Raw genomic sequence first — 24,997 nt, forward strand, 5'->3', positions numbered from 1 at the left:
TATGGAGTCAACAATATATTCCATCCCAAGTTCCCGATGCGAGGCTAAGATCGGGGAACTTTGGGGGAGAGATAGAATGTATTTTATAAAGTCGTTTTCGGTGACCTGGAATTGATCAATACATCCATAGCCCCAGATACCTGCTCCGTAGGTAGCCACACTGTGGCATTTTGCATAGTATATAGTTAGCAATTCCGCTGGGGCTGGTTTGCCTAGTTTTCTTGAAAAAACAGTTAGTGCTGAGGTAGCGCGGCGAAAATTAAGATTTCTAGCTTCCACTGCCTTGCGCCAGGTCATTGTGTCGTCTACTAGGATGCCCAAGTATGGGTACACAGGTGTTTTTTCTAATCTGGTGTTGTTTATAAGTATGGGCTTGGAGACTCTTGGCCTTGGGCCAATGTTCATTGTAAAAGACTTTTTGATATTAACTTTAAGGCCAAGTGAATCCATGAAACTCACATACTTATTAAGCTGCAGCTGGAGTTGGTTAGAAGTCCGTGCAAGAATTACAGAGTCGTCGGCGTACAGGAGGATGGGTATCGGGCGGTGGTCTATCTGCGGGAGGTCCTGGCTCCCTTCCAGCATAGCCTGCTCAAGCCCGTTTGTATATAGGTTGAACAGGAAGGGAGCCAGTACACATCCTTGCCTTACTCCTCTCGAGATTTTAAAGGGTCGTGAAAGTTCACCGCCGGTGCCAAATCGAACTCGGCCTTCTGCATTGGTGTATAGTTCTCTTAGGAAGGCTAATAAAGGTGGATCCACTCCGAGGTGCGCTAGGATCTGCCAAAGCTTAGCGTGTTGTACGCAGTCGAACGCCGCGCTTAAGTCTACATAGACCAGGAAGATGTTGCCTCCTTTAGCGCGTGCGTACTTTCCGGCCAGGAGGACGAGATTTAGGGCCTGCTCAACCGTTCCGAGCCCCTTCTGGAAACCATATTGCAGATCCGTGATGATGTTATTCTCCCGGGCCCAGGATTGTAGTCGGTCCAGGAGTATTCGGCCTGCAATCTTGCCAGTGGAATCCAGAAGGGAGATCGGCCTATAGCACGCGGGGTCGTTTCGGTCCCCTTTCTTGAAAATAGGCAGTAGTGTTGATGTTGACCATGAGGGGAAGAGACCGATTGAAACTACTGCAGCCATGACCCGTGTAATTATTTTCGACCAATAATCGATGTCATATAGAAACAAATCCATGGGGACCCCATCTGGACCCGGAGCCTTGCCTGTTTTTGAAGCCTTAATTGCCTTTCTAACCTCATTTAGACTAAAACGTAGGTTGATTGGGTAGATGTTACTCTTAACCAGATCGGGTTCATGCATTTGGATTGTTGGTACGACATCTGATGGTATTTCAAAGATTTTTGAAAAATGAGAGACCCAGTCGTTCTCAGTTATTGCCACGTCGAGATGGTCGAGATCACTGGTGTTGGTCAAGAATGGTGATCTTATGTTCTGCCAGAAGGCAGTACTATCTTTCCTTAGTGCAGTCTCATGTAATCGGAGCCATAGGTCTTGCTTAATCTGTTTTTTACAGTTTTTTCGAGCAGTATTGTACTTTTTCCTCAATTGGGAAATTTTTTGAGGATCTCTCGGTTGCTGGTGTAAGGCTTCTTTGAGAGATGTGAGGGCCTTCCGACAGGCGGAATCAAACCATCTCGTGGTGCGAAGTCTGGGCTTATTTTTTGGATTAATGAATAGCTCGTCCCTTATTGCAACCTGGATGTTTTGAAAAGAGGTGACAATTAGTTCTGGGGGTGTCACAGGGGACAAACAGTTGGTTAACCAGATGTGTGTTTTTTCGAGGATCCTTTGAGTCATCTCTTTCGGGTCGGTCTTAGTCCATTTAATTGCATATCCGTTCAACTTCTTCAACGCCAGCGACTGTTGATCGAGGGAACTAGATTTTATGGGGAGTATCTCGACTTGTTTTATGTGTATTTCCACACTAAGTGGGTAGTGGTCGCTGATTGGATTAGACCCAATCTTGTAGTTGCTTAATTGCCCTTTATACGAGTTTGAGGCTAGAATATAGTCAATGGTAGACGAACATCCTCGCCCATGAAAGGTGGGTAGAAAAGCCTGTTCCGGGATCACTAGTTCGTTTACAAAGTCAAGATCTAGAGTAAACAGAATTTCGTTTAATTTGTTACCACCTATGGTGTGCACAAAGTGTGCAATGGGGTTTCCAAGTTCGTTATAAAGACCGCAGTTCCCGTTTTTGTGCTTTGGGCACAGTGTGAGATTGAAATCTCCACCCCAGATGAAGTAGATTGTGCGATTATTGTTGATTTTTTGGAATGAAGATAAGTATGTGCCTATCACGTCTAGATGTGAGCAACATTCCAGAGGACGTGAGTTATTGTAGTAGTTTATGAGAAGATATAGATTTCCTTTCGATGCTGTTGTCTGTGTGATTTGTACGATTTGGAAGACGGGTGTTTCCTTTAACAGTTTCACGGTGAGGGGGAGGGTATTGGAAATGTAGGTCATGAGACCACCTTTGGGTCTGCCCATAGTACCTGATAGTGCTAGAGTGAAGAAAGTTTTGTAGCCAGCTAAATGGAGTGGTGTTGTACACCAGGTCTCTTGTAGACACAGAATTTGGTGACTCTTTGCTGTATCCAGCCATGATGAGGAAGTTATTTTTGTGTTTAGCCCTGCAACATTCCAGTAAGCGATGGCAAGTCTCTGGGTTGAGGGTTCCGTCATGATGGGTGCTGGTCTTATCAAGTTGTTAGCAGACGTGATGCCTGGTGTTTGTCGTGTTTTGACACAGGAATATTCAGATGAAACTTCAATGGCTGTGACTTGCTGATGGCACGTTTTGTCCCTGAATGGTCAATCGACCATTTCGAGACAATCAAAACGGTTTCGAGTTGGGAGGCCCTGCCAGCCTTCGTAGGTTTGATAAGGTCTTTCTTGCCAGTAGGGCCTCTGGTGTTCTCTGGGCCTATTTCTCGGTCCACCCCTACCTTCATAGTCATATGAATATTCCGTCTGTTTCCATGGCACTTGATACCATGGCTCTTGGTTCCAAGGTTCTTTAGGGAACTGGTGCCATGACCAGGGTGGGGGGTTGCGTTGTTGTTTAGCTGGGGGATAGAAAAAGGAGAGATGACAAGCGTCAATCCCCCCTTTTTTTTCGAGCTGAGGCCAGGCACAGATGTAGTCCACTGTTGAGGGATCTCTACATGTTACAATAATGCAATCTCCGCGGATTGTTTTTGTAGTTTTGCCTATCCAGGCTACCCTGCGGGCTGTAGTGACCCCTCCGGATAGGTGGGATTCGAGAGGTCTGTTGATGCTTAACCACTGCATGGCCTTGTTCTTAAGTGACCATGCCGTTTCGGGTGTGTCATCTGTTAACTCGGGTACACCTGTGAGGACTATTGTGTATGGGGTGGCTTCCGGAGGCAAGTGGGCAGGGCGTCTAGTTGCTACCGGTTTTTTGGATGTGTTTTTAGGAGTCAGTTGAGAGGGCAATGGTTTCGATGGAAAAATGTCATCCCTTTTTTCTGGGCAGGCTCTACTGGAGTCTGTATTTGTCTACGGACCTGGGGTATCTGTCATGTCTGGATCTACATTTACTGTTTGCTGGGTGGATATAGGAGGAGGTTTCTCTCTCTGGGGTTGGGGCGCTTTGGCTACCGCCTTTGGGAGTGAAGTACTTTGTTTGTGATTTTTCTGTGCTAAAGGCGTTGGATTAGCATATTTCACTGTTTTCTGTAATTGCTCTTGGTGTTGTTTTTTAGGTGGCTGTGAGACATTCCGCTGACCCTTTGTATCTATACGGGTGTTTGTGTCTAGAAGAATCGCCGAGATTACAGATAGCTGAGCTTCAAGATTCCTAATGCTGAGTTGGATAGGCTTTAGGTATTGGTATAGTAGATCTTTCGTTGTGGTAAGGACTTGCGAGGTGATTCTGCAAGTTTTACATTGGTTTTCGAGATGGTCAGTTGAAATTGCCTTGTGTGGTTGGTCGGTTACTGGGAGAAGTAGTGTGCTATGTGACGTAGTGGGATTTGGATGAGTTATCGGGTGTTCTGAGCTCGAGATATTAGTTCCTAATTCTTCAGTGATTTGTGGATGTTTATTTGAGATTGCTCCTTCCCTTTCATCTTGTTGGAACGAGTTATCGTTTAGCTGGGCGGCCCCCTGAGTATGGGAAACGGCTAAGTCAGGAGTGGTTTCCAGGTCGTCAAATGTTACGGAAAGATCTGACTCAGACTGTGTGACGGAGAGATTAACTACCGACGGTACTGTATTTAATTCTGGAGCTAATAAAGTCATTGGAAGAGAACAGTTCTGTGTGCTAAGATGAATGGGAGAGGTAGCGTTTGCTATAGCACCCAGGGAGGAACGCTTCGCATTTGCGGTCATGAGATCTAATGACACTCTCTTTTCCATGAGGGCTATACTCTGGTTTATTGTCTCATGGAAAGTAAAACAAAAGATTTCCCAGTGGGATATACTATTTCCTGCTCATAGATCAGGGCTCAACTTCTCAAACACCATTCACACCATTCATTTTCATGGAACGGGAAAGCACTCACCAGAAGGAAAACCACCTAATATAATACAGTAAAAAATATAGTAAAAAATGTACACTTTATTCTAAAATATACAACACTAATCGATAAATCAAAAGATAAGAGAACACTTAAAAAACACAATTGAATACACAGTTAAAAAGCCACCTAATGTGGACGTGGAGAAAATTAATCTAAAGAGACACTTGAATCTGTCATTAGTCCGTCATTTCAGGCCCTCTTTTGTCAACACTACGAGGAAAAATATTCCTTTCGTTCAGTTAGAATGTTGGCAAGCCGAATATGACTTCGGAGTTGGCGTCGACGCGTTTCGGAAGCTTAAGAATTGATAAGGGCTTCCTTCCTCAGGACGGTTTGTATACGTTTTCTCCACAAATTGATAGACAACCTAATGTGTAAATAACATAAAATATGGCTATTAGTACCCTCTTCTATTTTACACTTATTACTATTTTTGACATTGCTATTTTGGTTACACACAAAGTTTATGCTCATTTTATAAATCACGATAAGGGCGATAACAACAGCAACAACAGTTCATAATCCCTGTGGGTTTCTCAGTAATATTGAGGCCTTGTTTTTTACATAATTGCCATGCGAGATACTAGATACTAAGCATCTCTTACACAGAGTTGGTTATACACCCAGTTACGTTCATAGGAAATTTTTTTTTAAAAGTAACATAAACACAAAATAACATGTCAGGCTGACAACCAATTTATGTGTCTAGATCCTCTTTTTGCACACTGCTTCCATTGCGTTTTCACCCTGCGAGATTAGCATCTACCACACGGGGTCCTAATTTTTTTAAAAAACAACAGAATGGCTACACATCAGAGCAGGATAACTACACATAAACGTTCCCAGTTAAAACACACATCTTTACATCTAAAGCCATATGTCCATCCATTTTCAAACCTAATTACAACGTAAGAGACCTTTGTTCTTTTTCGCTTTCTATAAAAACTTTTTGCCTTTTGGTTCATGTTATCCACGTTCTATTACAAGAAATACCACATTCATACTTCAATCATACTCACTGGCAGCGATAATACACTAACCGGAATGATTGTTATTTTCGTAAAGGGGTCACCCAATGTTTGATGATCCTCAATTTTGCACCCGTCACAGTCACCTGGCTTTTCTTTCCTGCCCCACCTATGAGTTAGAGCAATATTAAATTAGGTATAAACTTACATTTATTCGCTTATCCCCTAATGTGCTAGATTAGAATTATATTCACCTTCATATTTTGAACGATGTTTTTTATCATGACACTCGTCTTTTTCAAAAAAAGGGGATATTTTTCATCAGGAGGAGGCTTTAAACAATCCTGCATTTATAACAGAAATACACCATATTATGATTCCCTATATAGTTAACGATTATTGTTCTAATCTCTGCAAGATTTAAACAGGGGAATACCTTAACAGTCGCTCAATGCGATCTTTATTTGGAGTTATAGGTCTTATAGAATTTTCAGGTGCTGTTCATTGCTGCAAAAACGGAAAAAGGCGCATTGCGTCAGCTTAAATCCAGGGCGTAGTTTAACTTATCACCCAAGTGTCAAAGTTACGTGTTTCATCTTACCCGAATTATGTTGGGTTTCTATCCATAAATGGGACTCTTATCTTGCTGCTGGTTAAAATAATACACGGTGCTGCATGCAAAAAACAAATAATGAGAGTTTTACTAAGGAGTAAATTTAGAAAGGAAAGTTTAGCATATTCGAGTCTAAACACCCATTCCGCTTCCGGTATTTGATCTTACCCGGAATACGGCACTCCCGTTCCTTAATTGGAGTTCTTGCTCAGCAACCGGGTACTTTAATACGCGTGGCTGCATGCAAAAAGATTAAAAAAGTTTCACTAAAAGTTCCGCTCGGTAACGGAGGCTTCGTTTGTTTTAGTCTGAACACCCATTCCCTGGCTGTCCTTACCTAGTGGATGCACACGGCTCGCGTTCCCGGTGCTCTGTCTTGTGGCGTTTTTTCAATCACCGCTGTCGTAGGAAAATGTTTGCACGCCCCATTCGACGTCGCATTTTAATCTCGTATGGAGATCACGTGATTTAAAAAAAGGGTGGGTCTGTATTAATGGGTTCGCCCGCTTTGGTCTGTTTTTTTTATTTATTTATAAAGCGAAAGCGACTGTTCCTGAATGAACTTTATTGTTCTAAGTGGACAATAACTACAGTGTTTTCCGTTCTATTTAGATGTTGTTAAGCTGTGGTGTTCTTTTATTGGCTGTTCATCGCTATGAATATAATTTGTATCAAGTTTCATGGCTGTATTCGAATCGGGAAATTATCCCCTCATAAAAGGTCCGGATTAAAATTGAGCAAAAAATAATCCAAAAATAACTAATATTATTTGATACATTTTTTAGCTAAACGCAGAATGTTTTATCTCGATATGTTATTTATGTTGCACCTTTTTTTAAATCACGTGATCTCCATACGAGATTAAAATGCGACGTCGAATGGGGCGTGCAAACATTTTCCTACGACAGCGGTGATTGAAAAAACGCCACAAGACAGAGCACCGGGAACGCGAGCCGTGTGCATCCACTAGGTAAGGACAGCCAGGGAATGGGTGTTCAGACTAAAACAAACGAAGCCTCCGTTACCGAGCGGAACTTTTAGTGAAACTTTTTTAATCTTTTTGCATGCAGCCACGCGTATTAAAGTACCCGGTTGCTGAGCAAGAACTCCAATTAAGGAACGGGAGTGCCGTATTCCGGGTAAGATCAAATACCGGAAGCGGAATGGGTGTTTAGACTCGAATATGCTAAACTTTCCTTTCTAAATTTACTCCTTAGTAAAACTCTCATTATTTGTTTTTTGCATGCAGCACCGTGTATTATTTTAACCAGCAGCAAGATAAGAGTCCCATTTATGGATAGAAACCCAACATAATTCGGGTAAGATGAAACACGTAACTTTGACACTTGGGTGATAAGTTAAACTACGCCCTGGATTTAAGCTGACGCAATGCGCCTTTTTCCGTTTTTGCAGCAATGAACAGCACCTGAAAATTCTATAAGACCTATAACTCCAAATAAAGATCGCATTGAGCGACTGTTAAGGTATTCCCCTGTTTAAATCTTGCAGAGATTAGAACAATAATCGTTAACTATATAGGGAATCATAATATGGTGTATTTCTGTTATAAATGCAGGATTGTTTAAAGCCTCCTCCTGATGAAAAATATCCCCTTTTTTTGAAAAAGACGAGTGTCATGATAAAAAACATCGTTCAAAATATGAAGGTGAATATAATTCTAATCTAGCACATTAGGGGATAAGCGAATAAATGTAAGTTTATACCTAATTTAATATTGCTCTAACTCATAGGTGGGGCAGGAAAGAAAAGCCAGGTGACTGTGACGGGTGCAAAATTGAGGATCATCAAACATTGGGTGACCCCTTTACGAAAATAACAATCATTCCGGTTAGTGTATTATCGCTGCCAGTGAGTATGATTGAAGTATGAATGTGGTATTTCTTGTAATAGAACGTGGATAACATGAACCAAAAGGCAAAAAGTTTTTATAGAAAGCGAAAAAGAACAAAGGTCTCTTACGTTGTAATTAGGTTTGAAAATGGATGGACATATGGCTTTAGATGTAAAGATGTGTGTTTTAACTGGGAACGTTTATGTGTAGTTATCCTGCTCTGATGTGTAGCCATTCTGTTGTTTTTTAAAAAAATTAGGACCCCGTGTGGTAGATGCTAATCTCGCAGGGTGAAAACGCAATGGAAGCAGTGTGCAAAAAGAGGATCTAGACACATAAATTGGTTGTCAGCCTGACATGTTATTTTGTGTTTATGTTACTTTTAAAAAAAATTTTCCTATGAACGTAACTGGGTGTATAACCAACTCTGTGTAAGAGATGCTTAGTATCTAGTATCTCGCATGGCAATTATGTAAAAAACAAGGCCTCAATATTACTGAGAAACCCACAGGGATTATGAACTGTTGTTGCTGTTGTTATCGCCCTTATCGTGATTTATAAAATGAGCATAAACTTTGTGTGTAACCAAAATAGCAATGTCAAAAATAGTAATAAGTGTAAAATAGAAGAGGGTACTAATAGCCATATTTTATGTTATTTACACATTAGGTTGTCTATCAATTTGTGGAGAAAACGTATACAAACCGTCCTGAGGAAGGAAGCCCTTATCAATTCTTAAGCTTCCGAAACGCGTCGACGCCAACTCCGAAGTCATATTCGGCTTGCCAACATTCTAACTGAACGAAAGGAATATTTTTCCTCGTAGTGTTGACAAAAGAGGGCCTGAAATGACGGACTAATGACAGATTCAAGTGTCTCTTTAGATTAATTTTCTCCACGTCCACATTAGGTGGCTTTTTAACTGTGTATTCAATTGTGTTTTTTAAGTGTTCTCTTATCTTTTGATTTATCGATTAGTGTTGTATATTTTAGAATAAAGTGTACATTTTTTACTATATTTTTTACTGTATTATATTAGGTGGTTTTCCTTCTGGTGAGTGCTTTCCCGTTCCATGAAAATGAATGGTGTGAATGGTGTTTGAGAAGTTGAGCCCTGATCTATGAGCAGGAAATAGTATATCCCACTGGGAAATCTTTTGTTTTACTTTTCAAGTATATTGGCGCTCCATTTCCCTTTGGGTAATTAAGAGCCCCTCTCTTTTTTTCTTACTTATTGTCTCATGGACCCGCGAAATGAATAGGTAGATGGGACCTGTTACTTGTGCAACCTCCTGTGCGTGTTTGGATTTTGGCTTAGTGGTGCTCCTTGTTTTTGGTGGCATGATGTTACCTGATTTCGAGTTCAGTGATGGAAAGGAGATGGCCCGGTCCGGTCTCTATCGGGCACTAGCGGGCAACAACGGGCCCGCCCTTTGCCCGGGCTTCGCCCCGGTGTTCGCCCCGCGCGCGTCCCGCGATGCGCGGTCAAGATGGCGCTTATGTGGAGTGCGAGGTTATGGGGGCGTGGCACTGGAAGGGGGCGCGGCGCTCACGGGAAGAGGACCAGCTGGAGATGGTGTTTGCTGGTCCTCGCAGTCCCGGGGCCAGCGCCTCGTCCTCCTCTGCGGCCTCGTGTTGGTACAGGTCTCTCAGCGGCACTTTAACAAAGAGCAAAGTAAAGTAAAAGTCCACATTTGTAAAGCGCTAATCACCCGTAAGGGTCTCTAGGCGCTGGGGGGCCGTCGGGAAGATTAAGCGAGCTATTGCCCAGAGTCACATGGTGCTGGGCTGACCTGCCGCCGGAGCCGGGGATCGAACCGTGGTCCCCAGATTCCAGCGTCAGTCGCCCTGGCCGCGGCGCCACACCTCTTCAATGCTACTCCTGTAGCAGGGGAAACGGGCAAACAGCAGTCTTGGCAGCAATTAGGCTCCACGAGTGGCACCCGCAAAGCGGGTGCCGCGAGCAGTTGTAGTGCTAGGCTGGGGGCGGGGCACTGGAAGGGGGGCGCGGCGCTCACGGGAAGAGGACCAGCTGGAGATGGTGTTTGCTGGTCCTCGCAGTCCCGGGGCCAGCGCCTCGTCCTCCTCTGCGGCCTCGCGTTGGTACAGGTCTCTTAGCGGCACTTTAACAAAGAGCAATGCTACTCCTGTAGCAGGGGAAACGGGCAAACAGCAGTCTTGGCAGCAATTAGGCTCCACGAGTGGCACCCGCGAAGCGGGTGCCGCGAGCAGTTGTAGTGCTAGGCTGGGGGCGGGGCACTGGAAGGGGGCGCGGCGCTCACGGGAAGAGGACCAGCTGGAGATGGTGTTTGCTGGTCCTCGCAGTCCCGGGGCCAGCGCCTCGTCCTCCTCTGCGGCCTCGCGTTGGTACAGGTCTCTCAGCGGCACTTTAACAAAGAGCAATGCTACTCCTGTAGCAGGGGAAACGGGCAAACAGCAGTCTTGGCAGCAATTAGGCTCCACGAGTGGCACCCGCGAAGCGGGTGCCGCGAGCAGTTGTAGTGCTAGGCTGGGGGCGGGGCACTGGAAGGGGGCGCGGCGCTCACGGGAAGAGGACCAGCTGGAGATGGTGTTTGCTGGTCCTCGCAGTCCCGGGGCCAGCGCCTCGTCCTCCTCTGCGGCCTCGCGTTGGTACAGGTCTCTCAGCGGCACTTTAACAAAGAGCAATGCTACTCCTGTAGCAGGGGAAACGGGCAAACAGCAGTCTTGGCAGCAATTAGGCTCCACGAGTGGCACCCGCGAAGCGGGTGCCGCGTGTAAGCATGGGCGGATTTTGCGGATCCACGATTCGCGGATTTAGCGGATCCACGGATCGTGGATCCGCAAAATCCGCGGATTTAGCGGATTTGCGGATTTGGGGGCGGGGCTTCATCGAGTGTGTGGGCGGGGCCAAAGGGACGGGGCTTCCACGCGAGCGCACATGCCTCTTGTGTGTCTAAAAGGTCAGAGACCGATCAGAGCAGCATCACAGCGGATTTTCGATGATATATTTGGGAAGAAGGCACATCTGCCCAGCCTCCCAACGCTCACGATTTTTTTTGGGTTGATTAATGAGTCACTGCATTTGCGCTTCAACTAGTTCCAGCGACCAAGTGTGTGTTACTATGCAATCGCGCCGAAGTGCGCAGGGGTCCCTTGAGTGAAATGTCCATCATAGTGGGTAAATGGCAGGAAGACGGTGCACACCTCGAGTGTGTGGGCGGGGCCAAACGGACGGGGCGTCCATGCGAGCATGCCTCTTGTGTGTATAAAAGGGCAGAGACCGATCAGAGCAGCAGATTAATTTTTGGGCTGATGAATGAGTCACTGAATTTAAGCTTCAACTAGGGCACATGCTTTATTGATATCTGCAAGTGTTTCCTGTTGAGGTTTATTTTTTTGTGCCAGGACCGTCGTGCCCGAATGAACCCTGCCCTTCATATTTATTCAAGAAGACACCACCGTTGAAATAATTTACGATGGCGCCGGCAAGCTGCCAGCGCCATCCTGCAATAGTTACTTAATTAGCTTCAACAGGAAGCTCCAACTGTTAAAATAAAGCAGGCGCTCGAGCCCCTGCTGTATCTTATCTATTAGAGCTTCCTGTTGAAGCTAATTAAGTAACTATTGCAGGATGGCGCTGGCAGCTTGCCGGCGCCATCGTTAATTAGGCTCGCTTGAACTTTTGACCGCAAAATCCGCTCCGATCGCGGATTGCGGATTTTCGGTAAATCCGCGAGAGTTCGCGGATCGCGGATTCACCGAAAATCCGCAAAATCCGCGATCGGAGCGGATTTTGCGCTCATGCTTAGCCGCGTGCAGTTGTAGTGCTAGGCTGGGGGCGGGGCACTGGAAGGGGGCGCGGCGCTCACGGGAAGAGGACCAGCTGGAGATGGTGTTTGCTGGTCCTCGCAGTCCCGGGGCCAGCGCCTCGTCCTCCTCTGCGGCCTCGCGTTGGTACAGGTCTCTCAGCGGCACTTTAACAAAGAGCAATGCTACTCCTGTAGCAGGGGAAACGGGCAAACAGCAGTCTTGGCAGCAATTAGGCTCCACGAGTGGCCTTCTTGAGCTCTGATTTTTTAGTATTCCTCTTAGCAGGCAGACCTCTGTCCTGATCGAACTCCTTAAGGTGGGCCATGGTGTAGCTGACCATGTTGGCCAGCTCAAACTCCATCTCTGCAGGTAGGGGTCACAGACACATCAGCCAATTAAAATGTATTTGAAAAAGCCAAAAGGCCGGTCAGGGAGACTTTACTCAAATTGGTCTTAAATGTGGAATGGTAGAATACACCAAGTCACACTATGGCACTAAACAAATACAAGTCCTATCCTCACTGCTGATCACCAATGTTAGAAATTGTGTTTCTGGTAGCCAGAGGTATGCACAGGAACCACAATCCTAGGCAGGGTAAGACACAAACACACCCTAAGTGAGCTTACCTCCTGGTAGCTTGGCTCAGAGCACTTGGGCTTAATTTGGAGGCAATGTGTTAAGTATTTGAGCAACACTTACAAAAATAAAACAGTGAACACACCACACAAAAAGATACCACACCTGGTTAGAATATATAGAGCTTATTTTAATGAACAATACAAGACCAAAACAACAAAAATCCAATAAGGAGAATCAGAGTTATTTATTTCTTTAAGAATAAACTGAAAAGTAGTACTTAAAAGCATAAAGCGCCAACCCGGGCTATCTGGTCACCCCAGACCAGATCACAAGCAAACGTTCAGGCTGACCACGATGGAGTGTGGGCCAGATACAGGAACTAGCCTTGGCCCGCTGCAGAGTACCCTGGTTGCGTTGACATCGAAGACGAGTAGCGTAGTGAATGGGAGGCAATGCGTAGATGGCGGTCCACACTGTAGAAGCGATTTGTTGGTTCCGAGGAGCGCAACGGCCATGATGCGCCGAGAATGGAGTTGATGCGTTGCACAGTAGGCAATGCATAAGAGTTGCTCCTCGCAATGTCCAGGACTGGGTTGCACCACTTGACAGGGCAGACTCACGGATGGCAGTGTCCAGGTGCTGAAGAAGGTGGCTTTGAAATCTTTTATGTAACTGAGACTTCAATCAGGAGCCAAGCCAACAAGTCCTTGGAGTCACTCCGGTTCTGGGTTGTAAAGATGCAGGTCCAGTCCTTCTCACTCCCAGGTAAGAGGGCATCAGGCAGTAGGCCAGCTCAGCAAAGCAGGAGTCCAGCAGAGTGGCAATTCTTTATGCTACACAGCAGTCCTTCTTCCAGGCAGAGTATCCATAGGTCCGGGAGTGTACTGCATCGGTGGAGTCTGAGGTCCTTCTTTTACGCACCCTTAGATTTTCGTAGCACAAGTGACAATGAGTATGTCATAATGATAAGGTAAGCCTCTCCGGGGAGGAGGGAGGGTCGCATGTGAATCTATGAAAGATACCAATACTGGATAACTGAAGTTACAGGTAAGTAACTTGTTTTCTTATCCAGTATTGGGGTATCTTTCATAGATTCACATGCTTAGAATCAGAGTAGCTAGCAGTAAACAATATCTATATATGCATAGTGGATGGTGGGTACCATAAGAAGAATCCAAAATACACCCTACCAAACCAGTGCAAAAAAAATAAATATATATATATATATATACATACACATATACATATCTGTACTAACATAAAGAGTAAGTCATACATGTACACAACAATAGGTATATACAATGGCAGAGACAATATACTCTTATCATAAGGCTTACCTTATCTAAAAAGGTTTCGTAGTACTGCTTGCCCGACTGCTGACTCAGCTTCTGTTGCCAGATCCAGGTAATAATGCCGAGTGAAAGTGTGCACACTTTTCCAGGTTGCAGCCCGGTAAATCTTGTCCAGAGACACACCGGCGAACAATGCTGTAGATGAGGACACTGCTCTGGTGGAATGAGCTTTAGGCTTATTTGACAATGGATGGCCTGCCTTGCAATGGCAGAATTGAATAGCGGATGCAATCTACCTTGAAATAGTAGCTTTTGACACAGCTGATCCTGGCTTGTGACCACCATACGAGAGAAATAACTGGTCAGATTTTCTGATGGACACAGTCCGGGATATGTAGAATTTCAAACATCTTTTGACTTCCAAAGCATGCAATGACTTTTCCACTGCTGAAGACGGATTAGGAAAGAAAGTCCGCAAGATCACAAGTTCGTTGAGATGAAATGAAGTAGGAACCTTAGGTATGAACGTGGGATTAGTTCTCAGAAGGACATAATCATTGGTGAACTTCAAATATGGTTGTTTTATAGTGAACGCCTGTATTTCACTCACTCGACGGGAAGAGGTGAGTGCTAATAAGAGCGCTGTCTTCCATGAGAGATATTTTAAGTCTGCTTTATGAATGGGTTCAAACGGATGTTTCATCAGTTGCTGTAGAACCAGATTTAGCCTCCATTCTGGAAGAGGAGCTCTAATAGGCTGGAAAGTTCTGAAAAGGCATTTCAGAAACTGCTTAATGAGACGATTGGAACAAAGTGATGCCGCCCCTGAGGATCATCTGTATGTGGAAATTGCGGCCAGATGCAATTTAACTGAAGCGAACGTTAGACCAGATTTAGATAATGACAATAAATAAGGCAGAACCTTATCAGAAGAACATTCCAGCGGATGCAAATTGTTGTTGCAGCACCAGTGACAGAATCTTTTCCATTTTAAGGCATAGGTCCGTAATGTCGAAGGGGCTCTTGCTTTATTCAGAATGTCTCTAATTTCTTGAGGTAAGTTTACATCCTGGAAGTTCGTGAATCCAGAAACCAAGCATGGAGTTGTAATTGAGCTGGGCAAGGATGAAGAATCTGGCCTTTGCTCATTGTTAACAAATCCAGTAGTATTGGAAGGCGGAATGGCTTGCACTTGGAGAGAAGGAGAAGTTTTGTGAACCAGTGCTGACGTGGCCATTTCAGTACAATCAGAATCATGCGACATGGTTCCTTCTTTATCTTGTGTAGGAGTTTCGGAATCAGAGGAAAAGGAGGGAACGCGTAAGCAAAAATTCCCGTCCATCTCATCATGAAAGCGTTTCCCCAGGAGCACTTCTCTGGTTCCCAACTCGCAAAGAAAGGGCACTTCCGATTGCTCTTGGTGGCAAAGAGATCCAGATTTGGTCTGCCCCACCTCCGAAAGACAATGTCCAGAATCATTTACTTCAGCTCCCATTCGTGGCAAGATTTTGCTGTTCTGCTAAGAGTGTCTGCCAAGGTGTTCTGGACTCCTGGAAGATGTTACACCTTGATTGCAATATTGTGCAAGAGAAGCCACTTCCAGATGTTCTGAGCTTCCTGGGACAGAATGTGAGATCTGGTGCCCCCTTGTTTGTTTAAATAATGCATGCAAGTGGTGTTGTCAGTTCTGATGAGGACTGTAGACCCTTGGAGTCAAGGTAGAAAAGACTGCAGGGCCAGTGAAATTGCTCGAAGCTCCAATAAATTGATGTGCTTTTTGCCATTGCTGAAGACCATTTTCCTCTTATGCTGAGGTCTTGAAGACGGGCACCCCAACCTTCTAGGGAAGCATCTGTAGTGATGATAAAATCCGGAATTGGAGGCTGAAAACTGAGCCCTACGTAGACATTCTTGGAAAACCTCCACCAAGAAAGCGTTTCTTTCATAACTGGAGTTACTTGAACTGTGTCGTCGAACGAACCTGGGATTTGGAGCCACTCATTGTCCAGCTCCTCTTGAATTGGCCTCATTTTTAGCCGCGCCTGAGGCACTAGCAGAATTGCTGACGATAAAATCCCTAGAAAAGATTTGATAATTCTCACTGAAGCGAACTTTCTTTTTAGAAGATCTGATGCCAGAGAGATGAGGCGAGATATTCTGTCTGTGGACAAGTTTGCTTTGTCTTGAATAGTGTCTAGTTTTGCTCCCAGGAATTGAATTACTTGGGAAGGACAGAGGCTTGACTTTTGGGCGTTTAGTGAGAGACCCAGAGAATGAAACATTTCCAGGCATTTTGTTGTTGTGAGAGAAGCTTGACGAAAGGATGGAGCCTTTATAAGCCAGTCGTTCAGATATGGGAATAGTTGGATGCCTTGCAGCCTGAGATGAGCTGCTACAGGAGCTAGAAATTTGGTGAAGACTCTTGGAGCCGAGCGCAGGCCAAATGGGAGGACTTTGAATTGGAAATGTGCACCTGCCACAGTGAATCTCAAGAACTTTGGATGCTTGGGATGAATTGGGAAGTGGAAATATGCATCTTGGAGATCTAAAGTTGTCATAAAATCCGCATGATCTAGAAGCTGAAGAATTTCCTGGAGTGTTACCATGCAAAAGGATTTCTTCTGAAGGTACTTGTTTAGCATTCTCAAGTCCAAGATTGGTCTCCAATCCCCAGACTTTTTCTTTATCGGAAAAAAGCGAGAATAAAATCCCTTTCCTTTTTGAGCGCGAGGAACTTTTTCTATCGCCCCTTTTGACAACATAGCTTTCACCTCTTTTCTGAATAGAGAAAGATGCAGTGGGCTTTTCTTTAAAGGTGGATGAGGAGGGGGACATTTGGTAAACTCCAGGGTGTGTCCGAATTTTATTATATCCAATACCCACTTGTCTTTGGTTATTTTCATCCAATTTTTGAGATGTTGGGAAATCTTTGGAATTTTGAATGCTTGAGGCGTATCTGGTGCAGGTGCACACTGTTTTCTGGCAGAATCTCTGCCCTGAGGTTGACGTTTCCTGTCTTGTTGCCCGTAAACGGCCGCCGGAGGATTCTTATAGGTTTGCTGCTGTTGTTGGTAATTATATCCGTATCGACCCTGGCTCCCTTGTTGTTGGTACTTCTGGTAACCTCCACGAAAGGAGTAAGAATCTCTACCCCTTGCTCCTCAAAAAGGTGTCTTTCTGTACTGCAAGGTACCTAATGATCTGGCAGTATCTGTGTCCTTTATTTCTTGCAGTGCCTCATCAATATGTTTGCCAAACAAGAGGTCGCCATCACAAGGCATGTCCAGGATTTTTGTTTGGACTTCAGGGCGAAAATTTGTGGATTTCAGCCAGCCCTGACGTCTAAGGGTAGCTGCCCCGGCGAGTTGACGAAATCCAAGAAAGGCTATAGCCATAGAGATATCTATGACTTCAGAAGCGGCTCTTTCACCCTCCATGAGAATTTTCTTTGCCTCTATTTTCTTGTCATCAGGCAGATATTCTATATAAGGCGAAATGTCTGACCACAATTGTCGATCATATCTGCCTAAAATAGCGAAACAATTTGTAGCCCGAACTGTAGCGCCTGCCATGGTGGTAAAGCGTTTGCCTATGATGTCAAGGCGCCTACCATCTTTGTCAGGTGGAGCTATTATTGGAGAGGAAGGATTCCGAGATTTTCTCTGCGTTGCTTGAGAGATAATGGAGTCTGGTTTAGGGTGACCCGAAAGGCAGGCAGGCGCATCATCTGGCGCTTTGTATTTTTTGTCAATCCTAGGGAGGATCGCATGAATGGAAAATGGAGTTTTCATGATCTTTACTCCCTCCTCCCATATATGATCAATTATATGGATTGAATGGGTGGACTTCCTGTTCAAATCTTTAAAATCATACAGAAAACACTCTGTTTTCTGTACAGGCATGGAAAGATGAAATCTAGAAGTTGCCCTTTCCATAATGCCATGGAAACCTCCTATGTCTTCAGGAGGGGAGTCCACAGCTAGAGGAACTGGTGAAGCTGGTGTTGGGATCAGGTATTTGTCCCATTCATCTACGGTAGTGGGTGAATTAGGAATTTCTCCATCTTCTGCTACCGTGTCTCCGTCATCATCTTGCAGCAACTGTGAAGACAACATTACTTGGGGCTCAGAAACTGGTGTTGCAGGGGCCACAGGTTGCATCTCTGTAGGTGCAGAAGCTTTTTGTGGAGCTGCGACTGGAGGAAAACAGCTATTATAGTCTTTTAACATTGCTGTAAGGTCTTGAAGCAAAGTTACAGGCTTTTGAACCATTGGCTCTTGATGGAACAATTCTTGAGGTCCTCTTAAAGACTTACATGGTTCATAAAATTCCTCCTCTTCGTCATCCTCTTGATATTTTATTCTGAGTTGAGAAGGATCATACGCCTGTCCAAAGGGATCATCATCAACTTCAGATTCCTCCAAATAATGGCTAGGAGGTAAAGGTGAAATGTGAGACACATCATGGTAAAATTGCCTGGTAGATGATAATTTGGAGCTCAAAATTGGCGTAATTTGTAAAGGTGCGGGTTTTTTACACTTCAATGTAGCTGAAATATACGTGGATGGCGATTAATATTCTGCCGAGTTGGCTGTAATAGACGGCATTGTCGACTTTGTAATCATGGATGTCGTCGACGGAAAAGACATCGTCGACGATGTGGTCGTCGACGTCATGGTTGAAGTTGTCGTCGACGGTGGACTCGTCGTTGAGAGTGTAATCATCGTCGACGGTGGGCTCGTCGACAATAGTGTCATCAACGGTGGACTCGTCGACGGAAGCGTCGTCGACGGCAGGCCCGTCGGCGAAACTTGTAGCATCGTCGACGGGATACTTGTAGACGAAGGGTGAATCGTCGTCGACGGCGGAGGCATCGTCGATGGGATCATCAACGACGAAGGAGGCATCGACGTGATGAGAATCGTCGACGGTGTTGGGGCAATCGTCGATGGCGCCGTCAACGGAGATTTCGTCGACAATAGAATTTTCTTCGACACTGAAGATCCATTCACCTTCTGTGGAGATTTTCTCGTCGACGAAGATGTTTGACCTGTAGACGGAGGCTCAAGAAGAGATTTTGAGGTCGTTTTCAATGAAACCTTCACCTTTTCTCCAGATTTTACCTCAGAATGAGGATTTCTCTGTTTTTGAGGAAGAGTGACCGACCTCAGAATGAGATTTCTTCAGGGTCTTACTCAGCTTCTCAGGAGGATCCCCAGATCTATCCCTCTTCTTGGATAGGGGGTGGAGGCTTGAGGACTTATACTGCCTTCACCTTCAGATACCACCTCAGATGATGCCTTCAACTTCTCCAACCAAAACAGCAGACGTCCTTCTCAATCCTTCAAGGTCTTGGCAGGAAAGGTTCTACAGATCCTACAGTCCTTGACCTTGTGAGCTGGGTAGAAGCAATAGATACCTTCTTTATGTGGATCCTCAAAGTGTAATCTCTTCTTCCCACATGAAGAACAGGACAAAAACAAACTTTTCTTGGAATCAGACATTCTTTTTCTCAAGAAGAAAGGTTTAAGGAAAAAACTGAGCAGAGCTCAGGGAGACTCCCTTTAACACGAGGTACGGTAGAAAATCTGAGGGTTTGCCTCTCTGTGGGGAAGGTTCTAAGAGGGGGCTGCTGCCTTATTGGCTGGTTTCCAAGTTTGGTTCTTTTTGCAAAAGGACTAATATCGGCTACTATAGTGACTTTGCTATCTACTATAGCCTATGGTGTGATGTTATTATGACTATAATGTATATGTTTTATTGTACCGCGAGACTCCCACCTCGTCGGTGGGGATGATTCTAAGCTTGTGAATCTATGAAAGATACCCCAATACTGGATAACCTTGGGTTTCACCCAACAAGCACCGTTAAAGTGAAGTTAAAAATAAGATTTTCAATTGAAAAACCACTGAAATTCAACAGTTATGGATATCTATGCAGCTAAAACCCATTGCCCAATGCATTGCTCAACTCCACTTGTTACAGATGACTTAACTGTTCTGATATATGACCTCACCTTTGACCAAGTACTATGCCCAGCCCTTTTGTGAACCATACCCATGTGGCCTCAGCTGGAGGATGGCCACAGGGCCTCCTTGTGGACACAGCCCACTGCACATGGCTATCAGACGCTCATACTGGGGAGTGAGAGCTCGGCTTTCCTTTCGCCTGACCTCTACAGAGCCCAGTATGGACATAAACCCTTCACACTGCCTTTGGTTGTGCACAGAGGTAGGTGAGCATAGGGCTCTCATTCATTAACTTTCTCAGCCAAGCCTCATTGAGGACATAGCCCACAGTGCATGTCCTTCAGCCATATGAATGGGGGCTGAAGGGAGGCCTGGCTTTCTGCCAAGCCCTGCACCCAGCTCCTGTGTGGACACAGGTCCCACTCAACATTACCAAACAAAGCTCTCTCTGCTGCATCACCTTCTCAGGAGTTCTCAGAAAGGCAGACTTTGTATTATGAGTCTCTTTGAAGAATGATTTTAGCTTCACAGCTGGCTCACCTTCAATGGTGAGCCCAGTGACATTTAAATAACTGTAGCAAGAGATGCTGTGTGATTTACGTAAATGTTATGGTTGTACAGAGTAACATTGCCTAGGCCATCAACGATTTCAGTGGTGAGGTTATATGTGATGTAACAAGTGATGGCATTGATAATGTTGTCTGTGATGTGAGCTGGAACGTCGTGTGCCTTCATGAGCAGTAAGTGCACTGGGGGTGAGTTGTGGTTGCAGAGGAATTCCTAACTGGTGAATATCAGAGGTGTAATCATATCTATAACTTCACTTTAACTGTGTTTTCCCTGAAACAAGCACAATTTAAATGAAATGACAGAAAAAGGCTTTCAGTCCACCATCTAGTGAAATTTGCCAATTATGGTTAGAGCTACGACTTTGAGCATGCTCCAAGTGTTTGTCCCTTTGGAAGCGTGGTGTTGTGGCCTTCTAGAGGTATTGTAGTCTGGACTTCTGCCTGTCAAGAAACAGTAAGTTCTCTGGAATGTCCAACAGCATCATATATCATTTAGGACCAGACTCTAGAAACCAACTATATGGGAGAATGATGTGAAGGTCATTACCACATAAGGGAAGAATTGCGTTTTGTAAAAATTTAAAATGGCTCAGGTACATTGAGTCACCTGCAGGATCGGGAAAAGGTGAAAAGTCTGGAGAACAGAGCTCTGGAAACTGTGCTTACAGCAAAACTTGACCGCACAAGACAGTTTCCTCACACACATTCACTTCTTGGGTTACTTGATCACTTCCGAGTTAACTAGGAGCAAAGGTCAGGTTTTAGGCCACTGCCAACGTGGAGCAGGCACTTTGCAATGTTTTGCATAGTTGCTGTAGCTTCCCACACTGTTTTACTCAAACCAATTTACCATCTATGCACCTTTTTATTTTCTCCCTTTCTTGCTATCTTCACCACCCCGCAGATAAGGTTTTCCTTTAGTTCCACTTCCAAGGTCTGCCTGTCCTGTTGTCTTCTTGTTTATGATTGCTTACGCTTTAGTATTTAACTGGTGACGTGACAGTCTTCTGGCATTCTGGGGCTCCTGCTTGGTCAGGAGATCATTACAGCACATTTTGTCACTATGATGGGTAAGCGTTTCGCTCTCTGTATACCCATTATTGACTTGTTTAAATGAACCCTCTTGCAAGCTCCTGATTGTCACCATCTTCTTAAACTACCGCTGGTCTCCCATTACCCGAAGTCCTGGGTTTGCTTGATAGAGGGGCTCAATGGCATCGCTTGCTGAGACAAAGCTACCTAGAGGGTGAATCCAGTCCTGGTTTCTCGAACCCCTTTTCTCCATTTTGTCCGGATTCCTTGGTATCAGCTAAGGGATTTAGGGACATCAGCAGGGGTTCTCAGCAGGGATGAATTTCTGAGGTAAAACAGCATGCTTTGAGATGCTTCCGTCATTGTGCTGCATGATGGGATTGTGGTGGTCCTTTGAAAGTAATAGCTCAGTTTTTCTTCTATATTGCAAGGCATACTTATGAAAATAAATTCCTCTTTTTTACTGTTAAAAGGAGCAAACTAACTAACTTGAGCAGCAAAGCTACTAAATTAGACTGAAACACGTTTTTATTTTTCTCATGTTTGATTGATTTTTTTCTTCTACAGTTGAATTATAAAATAAAAAATAGAAACAATTGATGACTGTATAGGCATTGCTTTTTTCCCTTCATTTGTTCTTCTTTTGGTACCATTTAAAAAACGTCCTGGGATCCTGTAAGTGGGTGGAGATTGTTTGTGTTTCCTTACATTAAAGATATATACGTTTTTGCAGGTTATACCTAAGAATCTGCCACGTTTAAAATATTGGAATATGGTCGGCTGATAATTTTAATACCAGGTATATGATTTCCACAACACTTTATGGCATGGTCAATATCAGTGTTATAGTACTGTTATCTAAAATACATAATTCTTTTAGAATGTGCACTATTCTTCATTGAATTCTTCAAACCCAAATTATTTAAAAAATAACAGGCCACTTCAAAAGTGCGCAAGAATTAAAAAATATGTATACAATTAACAAACTCCACAAAATCAATAAGGAGGGGCAGGGAATGGCTAAAATAGTGCACTGATTTGTGTAGATAATGCACAGAAGTGATACAACCTACGAGTGTACAGATTTAGATTTCTTAAATGCACCAAATTTGTTTAAAAAGCATATTGAATTAATTTAAAAAGTGAAATATTTTTTGAGTACAAAGAACTGTTTATAAAATATTGCACAGAATTTAGTGAGTTGCTCTTTGTCACTTCGGCCATTATGTGACCCAGGACCCTCAGGCGTACTATGGTCATACCTGCCCTCCAGGTCCCTGTGCTCGAGCTCCAGGGCACGCTGAGCCACCTTCAGTTTGCCGTGCTTCTCCATCAGTCCCTCTAGATCGGCGCCCTGGCGATCGTGAAGCTGGGCCAGTCGTTCATGGTCCTTCAGCAGAGCCTCGTGCCGGGCCCTGGTTTCATCCCGCTCTTTTGAGGCTGCTCGCTCCTCCCCCTCCAACACAGCCAGGCGGCTCTGGAGCTGTGAAGCCTGGGAGGTGAGAGAGGCATTCTGGGAGCTCAGTGCAGAGTTTTCCACCTATAATAATAAGAGGAAAAGAGTAACTGGAGGGTTAGTAAAGTATAAAATAACCAATCACGTAGAATGATATGTGAACCAAGGGCCCGATTCACAGAACTAACAAGACAAAATCCTAAACTTAATACCATTTTGGTATTCACAGAAGGCACTTACTCATTGATGAGTAAGTGCCTTCTGTGAATACCAAAATGAGTAGGTGCCTTCTGGGAATACCAAAATGGTAGTAAGTAGGATTTTGTCTTAAGTTAGTTCTGTGAATCGGCCCCAAGTCTAACAATGATTTCGAGTGGCCAGATATTTTGATGCAATACCATTACAACGCATGCCATTACAACGCTTATAAGTAATGGAGATTTTTTAGTTTTAGGGTGGTTTTGGGTTTTGGGGTACATGGGAATAGTGATTTTTACCTCACCACTGTCCAACACTTACCCTACTGTTGCACTCACTGGAGTGGGAATAGTAATTTTTACCCCTACAGTATCCAACACTTACCCTACTGTTGCCCTAAAAGTATTACGCGTTGTAATGGTATGCGTTGTGTTGGAATGCGTTGGAATGGTAGTTCAAAAAATGCATTGTAATGGCATGCATTGTAAAATCATGCGATGTAATGGTAGTTGCGATGTAAAAACTGTGTTGTAAAAGCATGCATTGTAATTGTTTGAGTTGTAACGTCATATATTCAGGTCTGCATTTACATTGCTGAAATGGCTGTGTAACCACATTCAATGAATCCTTATACAAGTGCTAGTGTCTCCAATCTTTTGCATTATCTGACTATGGGTGATTGTTATGAAACTCGTATCCACAGATTCCCCCATTGTACTAACATCCTCTTGAGACCAGAGATACTTGTGCATGGGCAATTGTTCTCATCTTTGGTCCTACACATACACCTACCAATCTCCTCATTTCCCTCGAAGAACACTGTTTCTACTTGGATGGGCTCTTCAGACTTATTTTGGGTGGTGAGCTCCTTCGGCCAGCACAAATACCCAGTGGAGCACAGAAGACTCCAGATGCTCCAGTGTAGGCAGCTGCCCAATCCCCCATCTGCAGTGCATGACATGGACGGTGCAGCGACATGTAATGTGTACACGTGGACCAATCACCCCAATCACGGTTGGACAGTACAATACATCTATATGGCATTGTGACTGTGGAATTGTTTGTTAATGTACCCTTTGTAACATTACACCACTGCACGAATCTAACAATGTTGTAACGAATGCTAAAACCCAATAAAAATATTCAAACAAAAAACGTTGCTGCTAAAAACGAACAGTGAGGTAGCTCAAGTGCTCTGTGGACTGAGAATACTGCTGTTTGCTTTACGTGCTCTTGCATTTGTAACCAGTGCAAGGAGAACAGATAGGAGTTGAGGTGATCTTGCCTCTCAAATGTCAGCAACACACATGAGTAGAATTCAGAATGAATTTAAGGGACTGAATCTGGAATTTAGGAAGTTCTAATAAATTGTATTACAGCAAAAAGTCAAAAGCATTAGCTGTCTAGACTGGGGAAAACCAAAGAAATGCAAGATTCTGAATTTAAATTACTTAAAGGGGAGAGTTCAGCTGTTACCTTTGCAACAACAGTTCATTCCTCACCTGTAGCCTGGTATTGAGAGCCTGAAGGCCACCGGTCTGCTCCTGGAGGGACAGGCTGTGCTTTTGGAGCATCAAAATCTGTGACTGCAGATTTCCCAACTGTGATTCCAGCTGCGTCACCTGTGACAACAAGGCATTCTTCTCTGCTGCTAGGGTTGCATTCTGCATAGAGAGGAAACACAGAAATGAGGGGTCAGTAGGGTCAAGCATATAGAAGAGAGAGGTCACCAATATATAGCTTATATGAGAAATGACAAACTTATGAGAATGCACTTGTCTGGTGGAGCAGCACATGTGTCCTTTGTTAGAATAGCAAGTGTGTCCTTTGTTAGAATAGCACGTGTGCCCTTTGTTAGAATAGCAAGTGTCTTAAGGTGGTCTGACAGAGCTGCATGTGGGATCCAAAATGGGAAGACTATGTGATAAGGCAGGCCAGCAATGATGTGCAATGTCAAAGCAGTGTGCCAAAATACAAATGCAGGGATGTTACAGATCTAAATTAATGTGTTTTGACAAGACTGGGAGTGAGGCACGAAATACTGGAACAGCAGGTGTTGCTGCAGGTCAGAATTCAGGTGCATTAGCAAAGCAGTTCAGTTGCAT

The 24,997-nt window shown here is 44.3% G+C and overlaps 1 protein-coding gene across 1 annotated transcript in view; it reads right to left on the minus strand.

Moving 5' to 3' along the window:
* The window catches only part of LOC144781589 (protein Daple-like), a 316,346-nt gene that overhangs the window by 74,535 nt on the left and 216,814 nt on the right, over positions 1-24,997 (minus strand). The window contains exons 19-20 of the mRNA XM_078660504.1: positions 24,395-24,556; positions 22,501-22,778 (exon numbers count right to left, since the gene is read on the minus strand). Coding sequence (XP_078516630.1) covers positions 22,501-22,778; positions 24,395-24,556 — 440 coding nt within the window. The remainder of the gene's footprint in view (positions 1-22,500; positions 22,779-24,394; positions 24,557-24,997) is intronic.

The sequence above is a fragment of the Lissotriton helveticus genome, chromosome 9 (assembly GCF_964261635.1).
Source record: "Lissotriton helveticus chromosome 9, aLisHel1.1, whole genome shotgun sequence".
In the NCBI taxonomy this organism is placed as follows: domain Eukaryota; kingdom Metazoa; phylum Chordata; class Amphibia; order Caudata; family Salamandridae; genus Lissotriton; species Lissotriton helveticus.